This window comes from Columba livia, chromosome 19 (genome assembly GCF_036013475.1).
Source record: "Columba livia isolate bColLiv1 breed racing homer chromosome 19, bColLiv1.pat.W.v2, whole genome shotgun sequence".
Taxonomy (NCBI): Eukaryota; Metazoa; Chordata; class Aves; order Columbiformes; family Columbidae; genus Columba; species Columba livia.
In genome coordinates, this window is record NC_088620.1 from 4,225,917 (window position 1) to 4,244,001 (window position 18,085).

At 45.6% G+C, this 18,085-nt stretch overlaps 1 protein-coding gene across 4 annotated transcripts in view; it reads right to left on the reverse strand.

Moving 5' to 3' along the window:
- CFAP77 (cilia and flagella associated protein 77) overlaps nt 1–18,085 on the reverse strand; it is a 57,138-nt gene that overhangs the window by 21,353 nt on the left and 17,700 nt on the right. For all 4 annotated transcript variants that reach the window (XM_065035771.1, XM_065035770.1, XM_065035769.1 and 1 more), the window contains exons 2-3: nt 1,492–1,591; nt 707–938 (exon numbers count right to left, since the gene is read on the reverse strand). In XM_065035771.1, coding sequence (XP_064891843.1) covers nt 707–938; nt 1,492–1,591 — 332 coding nt within the window. The remainder of the gene's footprint in view (nt 1–706; nt 939–1,491; nt 1,592–18,085) is intronic.

An 18,085-nucleotide genomic window follows, 5' to 3' on the forward strand; every position in this document is an offset into this window, starting at 1 on the left:
TCTAGGAGGGGCTCATGTATGCTGGATGTTTTATGAAAATCTTTAGGAAGATGCTGTGATGCAAAAGACCTGACTCGATGTGAAGCCTTAAACCTCCTGGTGCATTGCCAGGGATGAATGGGTAGGCTTATGCCCTACTAGAGAGGTTGCTGGGGAGCAGCAGGTACCAGCTCCCCTCCTGCTTTCTGGGGATCTTTCCCAAAGGCTGAAGATGGAGCAGTGAAAAGCTTTTTTTTCTCTATCCTGCTGTGCTAGTACCAGTTTCTGTCTAGTGCAGGGAAATGAACTAACAAGTGGGAAAGAGTGGGATAAAGAACTTGAACTGACCTTTAACTACACCAGAGTATTTAAACAAGCACAAACAGGTAGAAATGCTGTGGCTTTGATTTTTCTGACCCTGGGAAGACATTATTCTGGCTCACAACTCATGTTCCTTTAAGTGAAAGGATTGGCATGGAACACATTTTCAAGAGGTTCCAAGCCCCTAGTGCCAGAGGTGGAATGAGCATGTGTTGTGTCATGTAGATTAAATTTAGGTAGTTGATTATCTGACACAGATGCAATCATACACAGAAGTGATGCTGTGACTTCAGTTGTAGCATGTTCAGGAGACTTTTGTTTTGGGCACTCTGCTAGCTGAGAATCAGATGTGAGGGTAGGAAGGGATAATCTTATTCTGAGAAGGTTCTCAAGCCTTCCCCCTTACCGTGCTGGGATGCCGAAAGTCATGTCTGCAGGCAGTTTAATAGGACCTTTCTTGAGGCGAGTGCATTCTTCTTCTTTGCGCCTAATGTCCTTGTCCTTGTAGTACAAATTGTATTCACGGGCTGTGGTATAACCAGCCTTCAGAGCACCACGGTTCATGGTGATGAAGTCTCGAGGCATCTTCTGAACTAAATCAGTCCTGTTCTGATTCACTGTGTTCCAGTGGCCTATGGCTGGAGATGGAAGGAAACACAAGAGGCAAAGAGAGAGGATCAGCATCTCGGGTTACTCCTGTTTGGGAGGGCAGGCTGGTGTTTGTTCACCATGTACACGGGCCTTGTAGGGCTTGCATGCATTTTGCTGTGGTTTCACTGTGGAGTGAGCTTTGTGTCCTATCCTCTGTGTTTCATATGGGGGCATCTCCCATCTGAATTGGATATGTTCTTACCCTCCTCCCTGGCTTGCTCAGCAAGTCTGATTACACAGGGGAAATGTCTCTGAAAGCACGAAGTAGGAGCTCTAACAAAGTTATGAAAGCCACCACATGTATCACCCTTTGCAGGTGCTGTACCCACCTCTGCTTGGGCTCTGTGTGATCCTACAAAAGTTTCCAATATGACGGAGAAACTTCCCTAGTCACCAAGCAATTTGGGTGATGATAATACAAGCAGGTGAATGGTGGAGTTCTTTACCTCCAGCTTGACAAGAAGTATTGAAAAGCACTGGGGAGTCCCAGGTAGCATTAGGACTTTGTTGCAGGTCTGTATTTTAGAGGTGTTGTCATACCTTCAGGAACTCCTCCATCTGTCCTGGGGATGTACAGCCCGTATGCAAAATCAAAGCCTGGCAGGGTGTAGCAGTTTCTTAGGGGCTTCCCCACTTCTGCCTGCAGAAGAGTAAAGTTAAAGAAGAAGCATGAAGAGCTTTCCTAATAAACTAAAGCCCCTGAAAAGAAAAATCTGTAACAGAATGTGGCCACAAGTACCAGAAGTGGCTCTGGATCCACTTGCACAGGTTTGAATCCCCTTGTCCAGACACAAGCAAGTGTGAGAGTGCGAAAGGAGAACTCACAGCCATGAGGTTTCACCAGAGCTGAAGCCAAAGGGATGCTGAATGTTACACAAGTTTGTACCTGAGTTATAAAGCGACCTAGCCTTGCGGGAAATAGGGATCCTGACTTGGTATATACAGACTTGAAGTCTCCTTATTTGGCTAAATTTCTCCATTGTCTGGGATGCTTGGTCATGATGTCTGCGGGGGAGACCCTGCAGCTAACCTTAACTTTCCTTTGAGTTATTTCATCTCCAAGTTGTGCAACCCCCTAGAAAACTGGCACAAACTTCCCCAAGCACAGTCATGTCACCACTCCTGCCTGGGAATAATCAAGACGCAAGGCATGTTGCAGGGGGAGGATAAGGAACAAGAAAAAGGGGGAGTGGAGCCTTAGATTTATAGCATAGTAGAGAACTTGAGCTCAATAGCCTCATTTCTATTTATTTTTAAAATGAACTCTTCCCCAGCCCATGTGTATTCCAGGCTGGTGGTGTCTGTGGGATTAACTGACCTCCGCTCCCCGCTTTGTCTCTGCCCTCCCATCTCCATGGTGAAGTCACTGCAGGATGTGTGTGTCTTGAAACCTTATTGCTGCTTGAAAGGGAGGTGGCAGAGGAGGGAAGGGGTTGAGAGCCTGGCAGCCTGGTCTGTGTGTTCCTGCTGGGAGAAGCACAGCAGGGCTGGGCAACAAGCCCCCGGAGCCCTGAGGGGTGGTGTGGGTGCTTTGGGATGGGCTGTTTTCTATGAGAAAGGGTGTTGGAGGAGCTGGGGGGTTGTAGGTGTTAGCTGGTCTTGTTGGGAGAATGAAAGGGCTTACATCCTACTATAGCACTTCTCATGGGTAATTCATTGAGCACTGGTATTTAAATGAGTGTTATTACACTCCAGAGTGAACACTGCTCCCTCTGCAGGGACCAAGAGAGTGAGACTGAAAATGAACCACCTCCAACTTGCCCCTACGGCAGGCTGAGGTAGTATAGCAGTTAACAAGGGGCACAGCTTACCAGAGCTGCTTGTACAGGGACATTATCCAAACCCAAATTTATGTTCTGGTCCCAGTCAGCACGGTGCAAACCCAGCCAGGGCCTTGGAGCCGCCACAGCTCTGCTGTGTGCTGCCAGCCGGCTGGGCCCTTCCCAGCATGCAGGTAAAGGGCTCTTAGCAAATGTGCGTGATGCTGCTGAGCAGCTTGAGCTGTTCTGCATCACCCTCAGCTCAGACAAAACTCACTGAGCCAGTTTTGCCTGGAGAAACAAGGTTAATAACCCCTGCCCAAAACAGACACCTTTCCAGTGCGCTCTGTGTTGATGTCTCTAGAATTTGCTCCTGTTTCCTCAACCTTTTTTTGACTGGAGCCATTTTTTTGTGCACTTGGTTTGGAGTTTCTCAGCTCCCATCTCTAAATGCCGTGACATAAAAAGCACTCAGTGGCTGTGACACTGGGCTCCTCACTGGTGTGTGCAGGGGTGAGATTGTGCCCACTTGCTTGCGTGGCTTGGCCGTGTTGTGATGGTGGCTTGGCCGTGTTGCGACAAGTCTGCTCCTTTACAGATCCTGGCAAACTGGCTGTTGGCTTTGGCGGTTTGTGATCACAGAGTGTGCAGGTCTGTACAGTGATTCTTTTGGGTAAATCCAGGGTCTTGCTTCCCAGGTCTGAGAGGGAGATGCTTCCCCTCGGTCCTGTTAGGTCCATGCAGTTGTGATGCTGTATACTAGGTGTGGTATCCTTCTGACTCTCAAGAGCACAAGTTCACTAGAAAACGGATTTTCTGGGCTTGCTAAAGTCCTTTGATAGACTTGAAAACCTCATCAGGCTCCTTGCACTGTGCAAGGTGATGTAACAGCAAACAAACTCTGTTAATTACCTTTTTGAAAGCAATTGACTCGGTGGGTACCTGATACAACCTGTGTATACCATGGCTGCATTGCCCAGCTGCCTCCTGTGAGCCTGTGATGGAGGAAGGGACTGTCCCTGTCCCCTGCAGGTTTGTCCAGCACCGAGCGAGGGGGTTTTTAGTGCTGTCACAACGGCAATATCACCCGGCTGTGCTAAACCATATGTGCGTGCCGTGTGTGAGTTAGGGAGCTCCTGCAAAGCTTATAGACCGGTGCCAGGGATGATAAAGTGGCTTTCACTGCTGATCTGTTTCTCCTGTATTTATAGGCATTTGCATGCTAGCTATTTTTGGATTAGTTGTCACTGATGTACAAGGGAAATGTTGTGGTGTTCCTCAGATGTATGGGAAAAGGCTTTTCTCAGGGATCATGTTTTGATTCCAGATCAGCCAAGTGAGGTCAGCAACGGGCTGTGACGGCAAAGGCGTGGCAGATGGGAGAAAATTGCTGAGAAACTGCAGGAAAGGAAAGAGGTTTGTAACCCATGGCAATGCTGCTTCTGGAGCTTTGAATGCAGAACTCTGTAGAACGGAATAAATTATAGGATTTAAAGATTCCCTTGTTTAGAGTATATGTAGTTAACACAGTTGGGCATTTATTCCATTGCAAAATGAGTGCATGCTGCTTCTTTTTACAATTGGGAGGCATTTTACAGTCACTTTGCACTGAATAAATAAAGCTGAAGGTGCTGGATAATTAATTAAAGAAAAAAATCTGGTGAAACATGTTGAACATGGGCAGAACCTGTGCCTGAAGAAAATCAATGGACTCAGAAGACTCTGGTTTCTTGCCAACATCTTTTACCCACAAAAGCAAAGAATGGGAAGGAAGTAGCAGGAAAAATATCTTGCTCAGTGTAATCCAAGATTACAGCCTTTCACATCCATAAATTAGCAAAAGCATGTTGCAGCCTCATGGGCTGGATTCATTTGTTTGTCCCGGGGCGTTGGAGGTGTGCTGTGTCACAAAGCTGTGGGGAGAGTGAGCCAAAGTTGATGCAGAAGGTCCTTTTTGATTCCCCAGCTCCAGCACTGTTTCCTGTATTCAGGTTCAGCCTGTCACAAAGCTGCTTGGCTGGAATACAGATCTGTCTGACAGCTGTGCCCATCAGCAGACAACTTCATTAAACCTCATTAAGATGTCATTTCTCTGCCTTATTTCCCACCTCTTGGCTCTAATTAAAACCATCTCTCTCTGCATCCCAGGCGGTCCTAATTTTCTCTGGGTACCTTCTGCAGGTTTTTCTCCCTTTACGACCTCAGCAAGGAAAATCCAGCATCTTAAATACTATTTACACAGCCAGTTTGGAAGAGACAGCTCTAGATGTTTTCCTGAAGCGTTCCCAGAGCGTCCTGCAGAGATCACCTCCTCCTCCCGGGGCTGCGAGAAATGTGTGCTGAGGCTTTGTTTGCTCTCTCAAATTGTCTTTAAGGACTCGATTAATGCATCCTTTCCCCTTGGATGTGATAATTTTCATGGTTGAGTTGGGTTTGGAGGGTGCCATGCTCAGACTGGCTGCAGAGCAGTGCTGGGGTATTTGATCAGCGGGATACCCCGGCTGGCTGAAGAACAAGTGGCATTGGGTCTGTTGAGTTCCCTGGCCTTTGCCAGACAGTTTCTGATTTGTGCAGCCCTGGTTTTTGAGCCCTAGATTTGTGTTTGAGTGTCTAACGGTGCTGGAAAATTCTCGCAGTGAAGGAAGAGGAAGGTTCAGGTGTGGGTCTGTTTGTAAGAGGTGGGTGCATTGCAAAGGTGTAAGGAAGTAAAAAACCTTTAAGGATTCCAGGTTTTGTTGCAGGCCTTATTTGTGTTTTGTCCCCTGGTATTTATGGCCCATTGACACGCATTGCGGTAATTTTCTGAAGGTGACAAACTGCAAGAGGGTGAGGAGATCTGTCTGTAGAGGTGCAGTGAGAGAGGGAGGCACAGATTTCTAATCCCTGCATCTGAGGCAGCCCGTCCCTGCGAGGGGATGCTGGGCAAACACAGGAACCCTCTCTGTGCCAACTCACCCGGGGCTGCCCCGTCCCCTCCTGGACAGCTCTGCCCTGTGGACCCCTGCAAACCCCTTGCTGGTGCGTTTTCAACCCACCAGGCCCTGCTTCCTTCCCTACCTTCTGTTCCCCTTTTCATTACACCCCCTTGTACAGTAAAGCCTCCCGTCACGCTGCCATTACTATTATTATTGCAGATTTACTGCACTTGCAGAGTGAAGTGATTGCGGTGACAAGGCCCAGCATTTTTCCCTCCTTCCCCCCGCGACAGCTTGAAATCAAGCCCTTCATTTGCATTTACATGATCTTGCTGTGCAGCTTATGAGATTGGGAGATTTATTTGCTACTTAGCTTGATGTTTGATTACACTCTAAGAAGGCAGTGAGCTACAAAGTGCAGGGATACATCAGAACTGAGCCACTGAAAGCCTCTGGGGGACAGTAACTCAACATCAGGTTTAGGTAGATGAGAAAGGGAATGTTCTGTGTTTTGAGAAAGGCAAATTTGATCAGATTTTTTTTCTGTGAAGGTGGAGGGAAAAACTTATTTTCCATCTCTCACAAAAAAATGGTTGGGAAAACAAGAATATTGCTATGAAAACACACCTGAAAATCTGGGTTTGTTAGTGCAGAAGAAATCCTAGCAGGGGCTGGTGGCTGCTGGGCTGCCTGCCGCTAACTGCTTGTAACTTCCATTCCCAACATTATCAATAGCAAGTTGGCAGTTATCTTTGAAGCTTTCCATAAACGTTAAAGGTCAAAGGAAGTTTTGCTTGATGAAGGACCACAGAATTTCACCCTGAATTATGAAGCTTCAAAACAAGCCACTGAGCATTAATCCTGCTGTAATAGTGGGGAAACTGAGGTGGGGAACTAATGTGCCCATGCAGGACAGCAAAGGGAACTGAATTTGCATCAGGGAGAGATGCAGACAGTTCATGTATTCTGTGTTCAGCATGGCAGACCTAGTTATTATAGTGTCCTACAGCAAAATGAGAGTTTTCCAGAGCAAAGGGTGGGCAAACTGCTTCCATTGGAGTCAGGACTAGCGAAGCTTGAGGGTCTTACTGTGGCTTTAACTCCTTTCATTAGAAATAGTCCAGATAGAGATGCTGCTAACCCAGAGTATGTCTACACATGATCTACCCTAACCTGTGCTCCTGACTGAGCTGCACTGGGAGTTGTAGCCTTATTAGCAAGAAACCTTTGAGTATCACATCTCAATTTGAAAGATTTTCCCCTCTGGGAGCGATGTTCCATGCAATGCCAGCAGCAGAGGACAGTAAGGACAAGTGGGACACGGGTGTTCCCCTCGCTGGGTTAGGTACAACGGGTACATGAGGCAGATGGCACATCCAGCGCAGGGTTTCACCCACCCAACCCCAGGCACCAGCTGCCCCTTCCCATACTCTCACTCACACCCACAACTGAGGGCCACACACATGTCCCCGACAGAAATCCATACCCAAGGAAAACCACCTGCTATCTGGTACAGTAGCTTTGCATGCAAACTGTACTTAGCTTTTAGTCTTGAAAATTGCCGTGAGATATGCTATTACAATTAATCATTAAAGACTTAAGAAAGAGTATACCCCATTACATAAAAGACTCCGGCGATGATCTTTATCCAACTTGTAAAATGGGCAGACTTGATGCGACTGAATAATTTTCCTCTCATCTGCACAAAATCATGAATGCAAGTCATACTTTGAGCCTGAAGTGAACACTGCGAGACCAGCCTATAATTACCAAAACAGAAAAAAAGAACAGCATTTTCTAATGAATGACAAGCCACTAGGTGGAAATCTAATTTAGTCTAATTAAGCAGCCTTTGTGAGGATTTGTCTTTAGATGAAAAGAGAGAGCCAAAGAGATCTAAATGCAAATGAACTCTATCATTTTGGTTTTAAAGGGCCAGACAGATATGAAAGTATCTGCGCACACAATACTTTCATTTGTCTTCACGGATGTAATCACCTTCTAGTTTTTCCTTGAAAAATTCTTTGCCTCAAAGTGCTGGGACTCTTAGTACTGGCCACTCTTTATTGAGTTAGAGGATAATGCACTCTTAGACAATTATAGCAGTAGGGTAGCGTGACTGTTAAAATTGCCTTTTGCCGCTTCTTCGTGCTGTTTGGAAATGGTTTGGAAAAAAAAAAGGATGCTTTTGGCTATGGAGCCAGTTGCCAAGTCGGCAGCTTTTGATGCGTGGCACCAAATAACTCTCAGGTCTTTGGGGGCACCTGTGGACCCTGAGCTCCTCCTCAGCACCTCTGTGTCAGTAGGAATTACTTCAGCATTGATAAATCACCACCACCTTGCCCAGTTGTGCTATTTCTGCTGATTCTGCTGACTGTCTCAGTGCTGGGAGCAGACAGCCCAGGCACAGCCCCAAAGGCTGAGACTCACCGAGGTGTTTGACTGTAATTGAGATGGAAATAGTGAAAACGCTGTTCTCCTGCTCTATTAAATCTGCTCCTGACTTTAAGATAAATTTGTGTCTGTGTAAGGTTTTGTGCTGGTGTTGAAGGTCAAAGAAGTGTATGCAGTTCTATAGCGGGTGTCACAGCTTGTGAAGTCCACATCAGCCTCCACTCGCGAGTCCTAAAGCAGCAGCCTGGTCTGTAATTGTCAGACAAAGCTGCTGGCAGCTGGATGGGTTATTCGGGGTAAATGGAGACGGGTGCAGTTTACGGCTATTGCTAGACTACGGTCTTACCTGAACCTGATCTTTCCTGAGCTACAACCACCATTTGTCTCTGAGAGTTGGGATGAGCCTGGGAGATTTGAAGACACGTAGGGACAGCAATAGAAAGGTTTGGTACAGCATGGGGTGGCCCTGGAGCAGCTGAATGGGGAGAGACACCTGAGTCCTTGCTCTCTCCACAGGCAACACCAGGGGATAAATGGAGGTGGGTGCGGACAGATCAGGGTGGGAAAATCAGTGGAATAATTCTGTCTTCGTAGCGGCAGTTCTGGGCATCTTGGAGAGAATGTGGGTAGAATAGCGTGTAGCACCTTGGCAAAAAAACCTGTTTTACCATATTTGCATTTGACTCTCCAGGGGACAGCTGGAAAGGGTGTAGTGATGGTGCCACTTCCCAGAGAGTCACAGCCTTGGGATACCTGTTGTGTTGTGAACCCTGAAGTCAAATCCTGCCAGGGAATGCTTTTGCTCGGTGCCTTTCGGCTTCAGTGGGAGTGCTGAGGTTTAGCTGAGAGTAGGATGTGGGTTATTTGACTGAGAGAACATTCTTTTAATGTTAGAGGTGGAACAATCTTTTTAACAAAAGTTTCCTTCCCCTGCCAGCAGTTATGACCTTTTCTCTGTGCTTCATCCTTAGTAATATCTGTTCCATAAACCTCCCCATCTGCTACTCAAAGAAAAATCCCCTGATGTTTGCAAGGCCAGATGTTGTCCCAGATTATGTCCTGCACAGCTCAACTTGGTGAAGCTGCTGTTTACACCATGTAACTTGCTGCTGGCTCCTTTGACTACATACAGGATGTTTTCATTTCTTCCTCCTGAATTTCTTTGGGCACTATAGAACGTATTAGGCTAGATGCTGCCAGTGTAGGATCTGTATAAGTCACAATGATATTAAACAAGTTGAATGCAAGTGAGAATTTGACTGCCAGCTTTTTTGAGCAGACTGAATGCGGCCACATTCTCCATATAGCAAAACAGTTTCCCAGTGGCACAACTCTTATTCTTAGGGCCAAATTCAATCCCTGGCTGCAAATGAGATACTGGCTGCCTTGAAAGCTACCTGTTATTTCCCAGCAGAATTTGCCTGAAGTCAATACACCTGTGGTACCTCCTAGAACAAAATATTAAAATATTTCAGACTAACAGACAACTTGTTAAATTCAGGCAAACCTCTGGTTCAGGAATCTCTCGGCTTTCACTTAAGGAGAAACTAATCTCCGATCACAGATGCAGGAACTTACCAACTTCAGTCACCTCATGTACAGAATAATCTCCATTTTCATTAGAGAATAGATAAAAGTTTTTGCTGTTAAAAAAGGATGCTGTTTCTTTAATGTAATAAAACCTCAGCAGGACAGAACGTCTTTACTAGACTATTCCCCACTATTCCCACAAGAAATCAAATATAATCCTATTTAAGAAGCTTTAAATAATTTTGAGCTTTCATATTGACTTATTAAAATGCAGCTTAAAATAACGCCTTCCTTGCAATCCCTTTACAAGGGTCAGGGATATAAAATTTGAAGAAATATGATTAGTAGATCAATTGGAAAGGTATATGCGGCAGCTTCCAATTTTATTATTTAAAATGCCCTTTTAGGAGAAAAGGTGATTCTGTAAGAAGAGGCGCCATCTCCCTGAAGGAATCTAGTCCCAGGGCTTCCAGTCCCATCTCCTGCATCTAGCACCCAACACATCAGCCAGGTTTTTCTTAGACCTGAAGAACTCTTGCAGCTGGGACAGAAAGAGTTGGTTTCCATGTCCTCATAATCCAGCAAAACAGAGCCTTGTTGTGCTCTAGGCACAGAAGAAGCCAGCAACACTTGTGGCCATGCAGAAGGCAAAGTGATGCTAATAGAGATGTAAATATGCCCTGGCGGACGGAGCCACTGAAGAGCTGTGAGCGCATGTACATTTTGGCCCCCAGAGCCTTTCTTTATTGCTTGGAAACTCTGAGGGATGAAGAGCTCCTGTAACCTTTCAGATGCTGGTTGGAGTGGGATGAGCCCTTTTTAAATGTTGTAAACACTGTGTTGGAATGGAGAATCCTAGGATGAAATGGGGACCCTGCTGTGCTGATTTTGAACTTCCTGCAGGGTGAACAGCATCTTATCCAGAAAACAGCTACAGATTCCACAGGTGTGTCCTGAGGGGTCCAGGCAGAAACCTCTTTCCAACAGACTTCAGTCTACTTGCTCATGTATGGTACTATTGATCTGGGAAGAACTGGGACTCTGACCAAGAGCATTTTGGGGCACATTGCCAGAAAAATTAACTGGAAGGTGCTAAGAGAAGAAAATTGAGTCAGTTAGAGATTGTCCTGAGCTTCCACTCTGCAGTTCTCCAGGGATTAGCAGGGTTGTATGGATGTAAATGATGAGACAATTTGACCCCCGCTCTTGAAGTATATTAAATACAATGATGACCGAAATTGTGCTGTCAGTTAGACAGAACTCCCATTAAGCACAGAGGGTCTTGTGCTAATGCAAGAATCTGCCTGAATCATTTGCTCTGTCCTACAGCAAAATGTATTCAACATTGCTGAAATTTAACTGCAAAACCTAGTGAGCAAAATCACGCCCTGCCCATTACACTTACAGCCAGTTACTGTGAAATCCTAATGTGTCAGACTTTCTCTGGGAAATAAGGCAACTAATAATTTTACTCCTGCCTAAGGCTGGACTTTGGTCAGGGCTGTCAAGGCTTCTATGATTTTTCATGTGCTTTTTTTCAAAAATATCCGTGATTTTGACACATTGGGACTTTTGTATGTGAGCGAGCAGGGAGATGTAATAGCTGAGCTTCCCCGAGAGCTGCAGTGCTCGACCTTGGGCTCTCTGCAAGACAAACACCAAAGGGTCCCAAGCCCACAAGTGCCTCTGTCTCCAACTCCCCAAGAAGTTAATGGCAGTCAAGTGTGATTGACTGCTGGCAGGATCTCACCCAGAGTTTTCTCCTGTGGCAGAAAAGCAGCAGTGACACCAAAGGAAAGACCAGCAAACACTGGGGAGAGCCTTAGTCCCCCAAGGAGTTGTCATGAGGCTTTTCCTTGCCCTGCCTTCCTGATTTTCTACATTTATGACAATAATTGTGAAACTAGGCTGAAATAGCACTGGGAAGTTGCTGCCAATGGTTGAAAACTATTGTTGCCTATGGGTTGATCTTATTAATGGTGCTAAAAACACGGCAAAAGTTATCTGGCTTGCAAATCAATGCTCGTTATCTTTGCAAGAGATATATATATATATACTCCTAAAATTCCCCCATAATCCTCCATCTGACTCTTTCATTGCTTTCCCCACTGAATTTTCTCAATACAATTTCAGCTTTGCTTTGTTCCGTTGTTTTTTTTCTCCAGTCCTATATTTATTTGAAAGGCTGGAACAGGAGGGGTCAGTTACTGCTCCGGTGATGTACACAAGTAGCCCAATTGCTTTCAAAGGGGCTACCTTGTGAGGTAACCAAGAGTTGGCTCGAAAAAAGTCACTTCATAATTGCATCATGTTTGCTAAATCAGATGTTTTACATGCTTAAGAATTCTCTGTGTTTCCTTCATGCTCAGCCATTACGAAAGGCTCCTGCTTTGCTGGAGTTCTGACCCATATTTTCCCTGCTGCAGACCAAGTTTGGTTGCTAAAAGGTAAAGGGAGAAAAATGTCTGTCTCATCACATCTCTCCCAAGCCCTGTTCAGCTGCTGTGGTATTTTCCTTCATTATGCTGCTGCCTCAGACTGTAAACCTCTCTAATTTCCTACATCGCAGCTATTTATTTAAATGCTAACTCGCATTATGAAGTGATAATCCACAAGCGCAGGAGATAATTTATGAAGCATTTAAATTAAGAGGAGCAGCTAATTGGGAGCATGTGTCTTATAAGCCTTGCTAACACCAGAAAACTACAAATTAGGGAGAAAATGGAAGATATTTTTATCTTGCTTTTTTCTTTTGTAATGCACTGAGGAAAAATATTTCCATACATCACAGAAACAGTGCTGCTCACTGAAGTCTTCTGTTGTTCGCTTCGTAGTTAGTCTAACATGCAATGCTCTCGTTATTACATATTCCTCATTATAACACACAAAATAATCTTTGCTCTCGGAGAAGTTGCAATGAGGTGGGGTTTTGTCTCAAAATAAAGTGGAATATGTTTTCCAGGAAAGGTCCCCTTCTCAGCTACATGCATTAATTTAAAAGAGCAAAGACTCCCTTGTTATATAGGATGTTAAAGTGCATTTAATTTAGGACTGCATGGAGCCTTAAGAGTTTTATAGGTCTTTGTTGAAATGAAAACGAGCATAAACGGCTGTGAATCGGGGAAAAACAAATATGCTGCAGCTTCAGGGCTGGAGAGAATGTATTTTGGATGCCCTGTTCGTGTTTTGGTGGCTAAGTCACAAACTTTGACTTTGCCACAGCTTTGAGACTAAAATTGACCTGAATGTGAACAACAATGTGCAATTCCCAGGATATGGCTGCATGATGGAGATGGCTCACTAAATGCTGCTGGGATGGACTGATGGGGAAAGGATGGTTTTGGCACCTAAGCCAAAATATTAATAACAGTATTGGGGAAGGTGATAACCGTCCCCAGCTTGAAGTTCACAATCATGCACCGGATTCCCTGGACTCACTCTCGGAGGCTGTGCCTCAATGGGGAAGGTGCAATGCTGTGTGTCCTCGGGAGGCAGCTGCTTTTCCCTGTAAGCATAAAGCCCCTTTGGTTGCTTTTTTTGGGATGTTGGTGCTTTGATCAGAGGAAACATCTGGGATGTTCTCCCATAGGAGCAAGAGGGTTCTCTGTGCTCCCCAAAGAGCATCCCGGGCACCCAGAGGATTGCATTAGCGCAGCTCAGGGGGAACTCGTGGGATATGGAGAGTGAAGCTGACAGCGAGGACCACCTTAATATACAGCCCTCTCCCAGCCTTCAGCAACCACTTTAGAGTAGTTTTCAGTACAGTTGTGTGAGATCTTCAGTTAGGATCCTGCTTTACTAGGCAACCAATTCTTGTGGCTCCCTTGTGTGGTTACTTGAGACAGATTCGCTGTTAGAGTAAAATATTGTGCGCTCGCTCTGCCTCGCAGGATGCTTGGGAACCACAGAGAGGCCCTTGGACAGAGGATGCTCTGGAAATGTGTGTGTGTGAATTCAGCTCCTAGACACGACTGCATATGTGTGCACTGCGTGTCTAGAAAATACCTCGCTTTAATCTTTGCATCCCTGCTTCTGCTCTTACAAGTCTCCATTTACAGATATCCTGTCAAAAGCAGTCAGCAAACAGGCTCTAGCATTATTGGAGCTGCTCCTCGATTCGAACGAAACCATAAATCTGAAACTTCAATCATATCTTTATGATCATTCAGCAAACAGAGATGGAGGATTTATTCAACATGGGATAGCAAAGGGGAAACTGCGGGGGGTTATTGCAGGAGATATTGGTTTAGCTAAGGCGGAACTGCTCCCTCGGGCCTCTCTACGGCCAAGCCAATGAACAATGGCACCAATGACAATAACAAGGCAATTATGGGGAAGAGGGTGAGGAGGGGGTAATGCTTTGTTAAAGATAGAGGTAAGATTCCAGCATGGTGTCTCTTTTGTGTGCCTTTGAAACTAAAGGATGGAGTGTCTGTCTGGGGTGGTCTTATTAGGAGCTGGTGATCCTAGAAACACAGCAAGTCCCTCAAAGAGCTTGTAGCTTGTGTGTTGTGATTGTGCTGCTCTTGGGAGGTTATGAAGATTTCCTCCCTAATTAGATAGGGCTAGTAATAGGTTCCCCTTATCTATGTTGCACTCCAGGGCAGGAGGTAAGTACCTAAACCTCTGCTGAGAGAGGTTTATCTCTCTGGCTGTATGATGTTGTTGGGTTTTCTGCATTTAGGACTAACCCGTGTTCCCAGGAGGGGACTCAGGGGACCACTCTTTGCTGGAGGGATGCTCAGACCTTCACCCCAGGTCATGGTGTTGTGCCACAAACGTTACAGCAGCCCATCCACCAACTTGACCTGGAAAGGCTGTTTTGAGATTGCTCGGTGAGCTGGTGCCCAGCCTCATGCTGCTCTCAGCCTTGTGTTTTATTTCTTTAATAGCTGTAGCCAACTTTCAAGAGCCTGACTAGAAAATGAAGCTGAATCCTTAGGGTTTAAATACAAAAAGATTTTGGAACACCGTAAGCAGATGTGTCTGTATCTGCTCTCATGGGCCAGTGCTGGAGCGGGCTCTCCTGCGGTACCCCCACTTCGACACGGTGCCGGGATCAGCCTTGACCATGGGACCCCAGCAACAAAGTTTCCCGAGTGCAAAATGGGAACACAAAAGCTTTGGCACAAAGGGGTGGAAATGTTCATGGCCAAGCTGGATCCCGCCACTGCTGCCAACGGATGGGACTTGCATGAAATTTGCATCTTTTCAAGGCGCATGAGAGACAAATGTCTCTTTTTAAAAATATGCGATTATGCAAAAGCAGGTACTCAGCAATCCATCCCCACCTGTCCTGCCACCCCTCCCATTCTTCTGGCCATTTTTCCTCCCCCCTTTCCCTTGCGAGCCCCTGAGCAGTTTGTTTTTGCCTGCAGAAGGAAGCTTGAAATATTGCGCAGGGGGTACGAGCAGCGCTCCCTGCGGCCTTGCCCCTGATGGCACGAATGCAGACATAAAATAACCCAGCGCCATCAGTAACCTGTCGCCAAAGCCCCACTACGAGGTGAGAGTTTTCCTCCCTGCCGTGGCTGTTAGCTGCAATGTATTTCTCCCTGCACTAAGCACCGTCTTTCCCAGGGCTGCATTACAATGATTTATAAACCCCATTTCTGGGGAAAACTAATAGATCAAAGTGGGGAGAAGGAAAAGGAGACATGAGCAGCTGGAAGAAGAAATTGAAGCATGAAACAAAAACAGGAATGAAAAAGTAGTTTGTGGCACTAGTGAGTTGTTCTGTGCTGCACTTCTATTATTGAAAAATAATAGGGGGATCTGTATTTTAATTCATTTTTTTTTAAGAAACATTCAAGTAATCTGAAAAGTTCTTCCTGGAGCCAGCTTGCTTTTGTGTGTTTGTGCATCTTGTACAGAACCAAACACTTATTTTGCTCTTTAGCCCTTCCTTGTCTATTTTCATGTCGTTTTCCGACTTTCCATGCTTTAAGCAGCATCTAGATTTTTCTAACAGGGAACTAAAAGCATCTCTTGGAGGACTGATGCTCAGCTGGACCAGATCCTAAGATGTGCTCGTTCCTGAGCTGAGTCTTGGCCAGGTTTTACAAAGGGACATGGTGGCTGACACCGGGGTGACCAGTGAGGTGCTTTGTCTTTGTTTCTGTTTCCACTCCCACACAGTGGGGATGAATGGACAAGATTCATCGTATAATTCTCAGCGTCAGTCGTTACACCCTGAGTGAACTGAGCCAGGAGTACAGACCAGTGGTCATCTCTTAGTTTTACAATGATTAATGCATTAGTGTTTGTAAGAGCTTTGGAGATAAGAAGCTAATTGGGCTTTTGCGTGTGTTCTGCTTGTCTGGTTCAGCCACCAGACATCCCTGACTTCAAACATAGTCAGTGGTGGAGAATTACTATGAAAACAACCGTAATCCTTGTGCAGCACTCCATATATTCACAGGGCTGCACAAACCTATTTACAGTATAAATACACCCTTCTAGTGTGCAAGTGTGAATGTTACACACAACAGATGAAATGCATCAAATAGGACGAACAGCAGATTTGGTGGAAAACAGACACGTGTGGCAAGACTGCAAGGGGCCCTTCTAGGACATCGTACAGACCCATGAGATGGGAGCAGATTAGTTATCCCCAGGCATGTTCCAGACTTGTCTGAAGTTTGCAGGTTTCCATTCAAAGTACCTTCTCTACATTCCTGTAGTTTCTTATTTAAATTTTCACTCTCCCTGGCAATTTTCTGTTGCCAGTTGATGCTGCAGTATTGTCTTGACTTCAGGCTGGCTGGTTTACCTTGGTTCCCGATTTCTCTTGCATCTTTTGGCGTTGATAAAAAGGGGTTTCTGCATGATTGCAGGTGGAGGGATATGTTTTTGGACATGTATAATTGATACTTCTCGCAGAGAACACAGGGAGCAAGCACGTGTTGGGTGTCCTCAACTAGGATGGTGTTCATGAGTGAACATACATGACATGATCTGCTTTCAGCTCCATTTCATAACTACCAATGAGTGAGCTAAATATTGCCATTCAGCACCTGCCCATTCAGTCAGCCTGAGATGACCAACAGCCTCACAGCTGAGCCTGGATTTTGGCTCAGGGCTCTGATCAGTAAGATCTGAGTGAGTTAAAATGGAAATACTGGTGGGAAATAATAGGTGGCCCTGTTATTTTCATTGTATGTATCCTGCTTACTGCTGACCAGAGCCTAACAGCTGCCTCTTCCATACACCTTGCACTGGTGGCTGCTGACTATTACAATAGGCAGAAAAAGCTGTCTGTGCTCTAATAGCTATTGTAATCCTCCTAAAACTATGATAACATCTTTCTTCTGACTCCCTATGGCCCAGCCAGGCTTTACTCTTCTTCTGTTCCCTGTCTGCAGAGAGAGCTCTCAGGATGAAAGACACCAGGAGGGTACGGTGAGCTGAACGTGGACTAAGAGCTGCCAGAGGAAAATGAGAGGAGAATTTTGCCCTATAAGCTTTAATAAGGTGGAGAGTTAAGAGGAATGCAGCTAGGGAGAAAAATGGGGAAATGTTCTCTCTCCAAATGGGCATTGCTTCAGTTTGTAAAAACACCAGGGATTCCCCATGTGGCTTAATTTATTATTTTCCCACTCGTTAAATGCCAAAACAATAAAGCAAAATCTATTGTTAGCTTTAAAATGCAGGTGATTTGCATATGGCTGTGATAGTCCTACTGCTGCCTTCATTTAAACTCGCTAAGCCGAGGTACCTTTAAAAATTATGACTTGTTTTACATTTAATATACTGAACTATGTTAACATAATATTAAGGGGCTGACTTCACAGCTTAATTGCTGATCACGTAGAAGGCGGCTTTAGCAGAGCGCGAGTCTGGCAGCGCCGCACAGCCGCCTGCACAAAGGGGCTGCAAGCTGCTCCGTCCCTGCCGCCGGGCTCCCCAAAGAGCACCCTGCAAACCCAGAGTCGCTTTCACTCTACTCCTGGTTTACTCGCTTGTAGTAGAAGGTATTTGGTGCCCTATTGCGGAGCGGTGCCTGTGCAATACAAGCAGGACATAATTATACACGTATAAAGCTGTATTAGAAAATCAGGTGGTGGTGGTTTTTGTTGTTTTTTCTTCTCCATTTGGTAAAATTTTGCAGAAGGGAAGGAATGCACCATCTCCTGGCAGAGCTGAGCACATACTATATTTCCCAGCCTAAGGTCTCCAAGGTTGCTGTACAGACACTGCGCAGTTCTAATGTTTTTATATCTTCTCATTTTCTTCGTTCTTTGACCCTTCCTCGTGTCGGCTGAATGCAAAGAGGGCAGGCATCAGGTCCACAATCAACCTTTCCTTGAATTCTGAGACCCTGTGACTGTATTTTGGTCCGTGCATTGGCTAAGACTGCAAGGTGGTGCTTGGGAAGGGTGAATTGTCATGGTTTCCTTGACATCTGCTGTGTTTTTGGCACTCGGTGGCAGGACGTCACCCCTAAGGAGGGAGCTTCTGCAAACGGCTGATTTGTTCTTGATCCCCAAACCCTCCAGCAGCAAAGGGACACACAGTGCTACCCTTCCTGTCCCC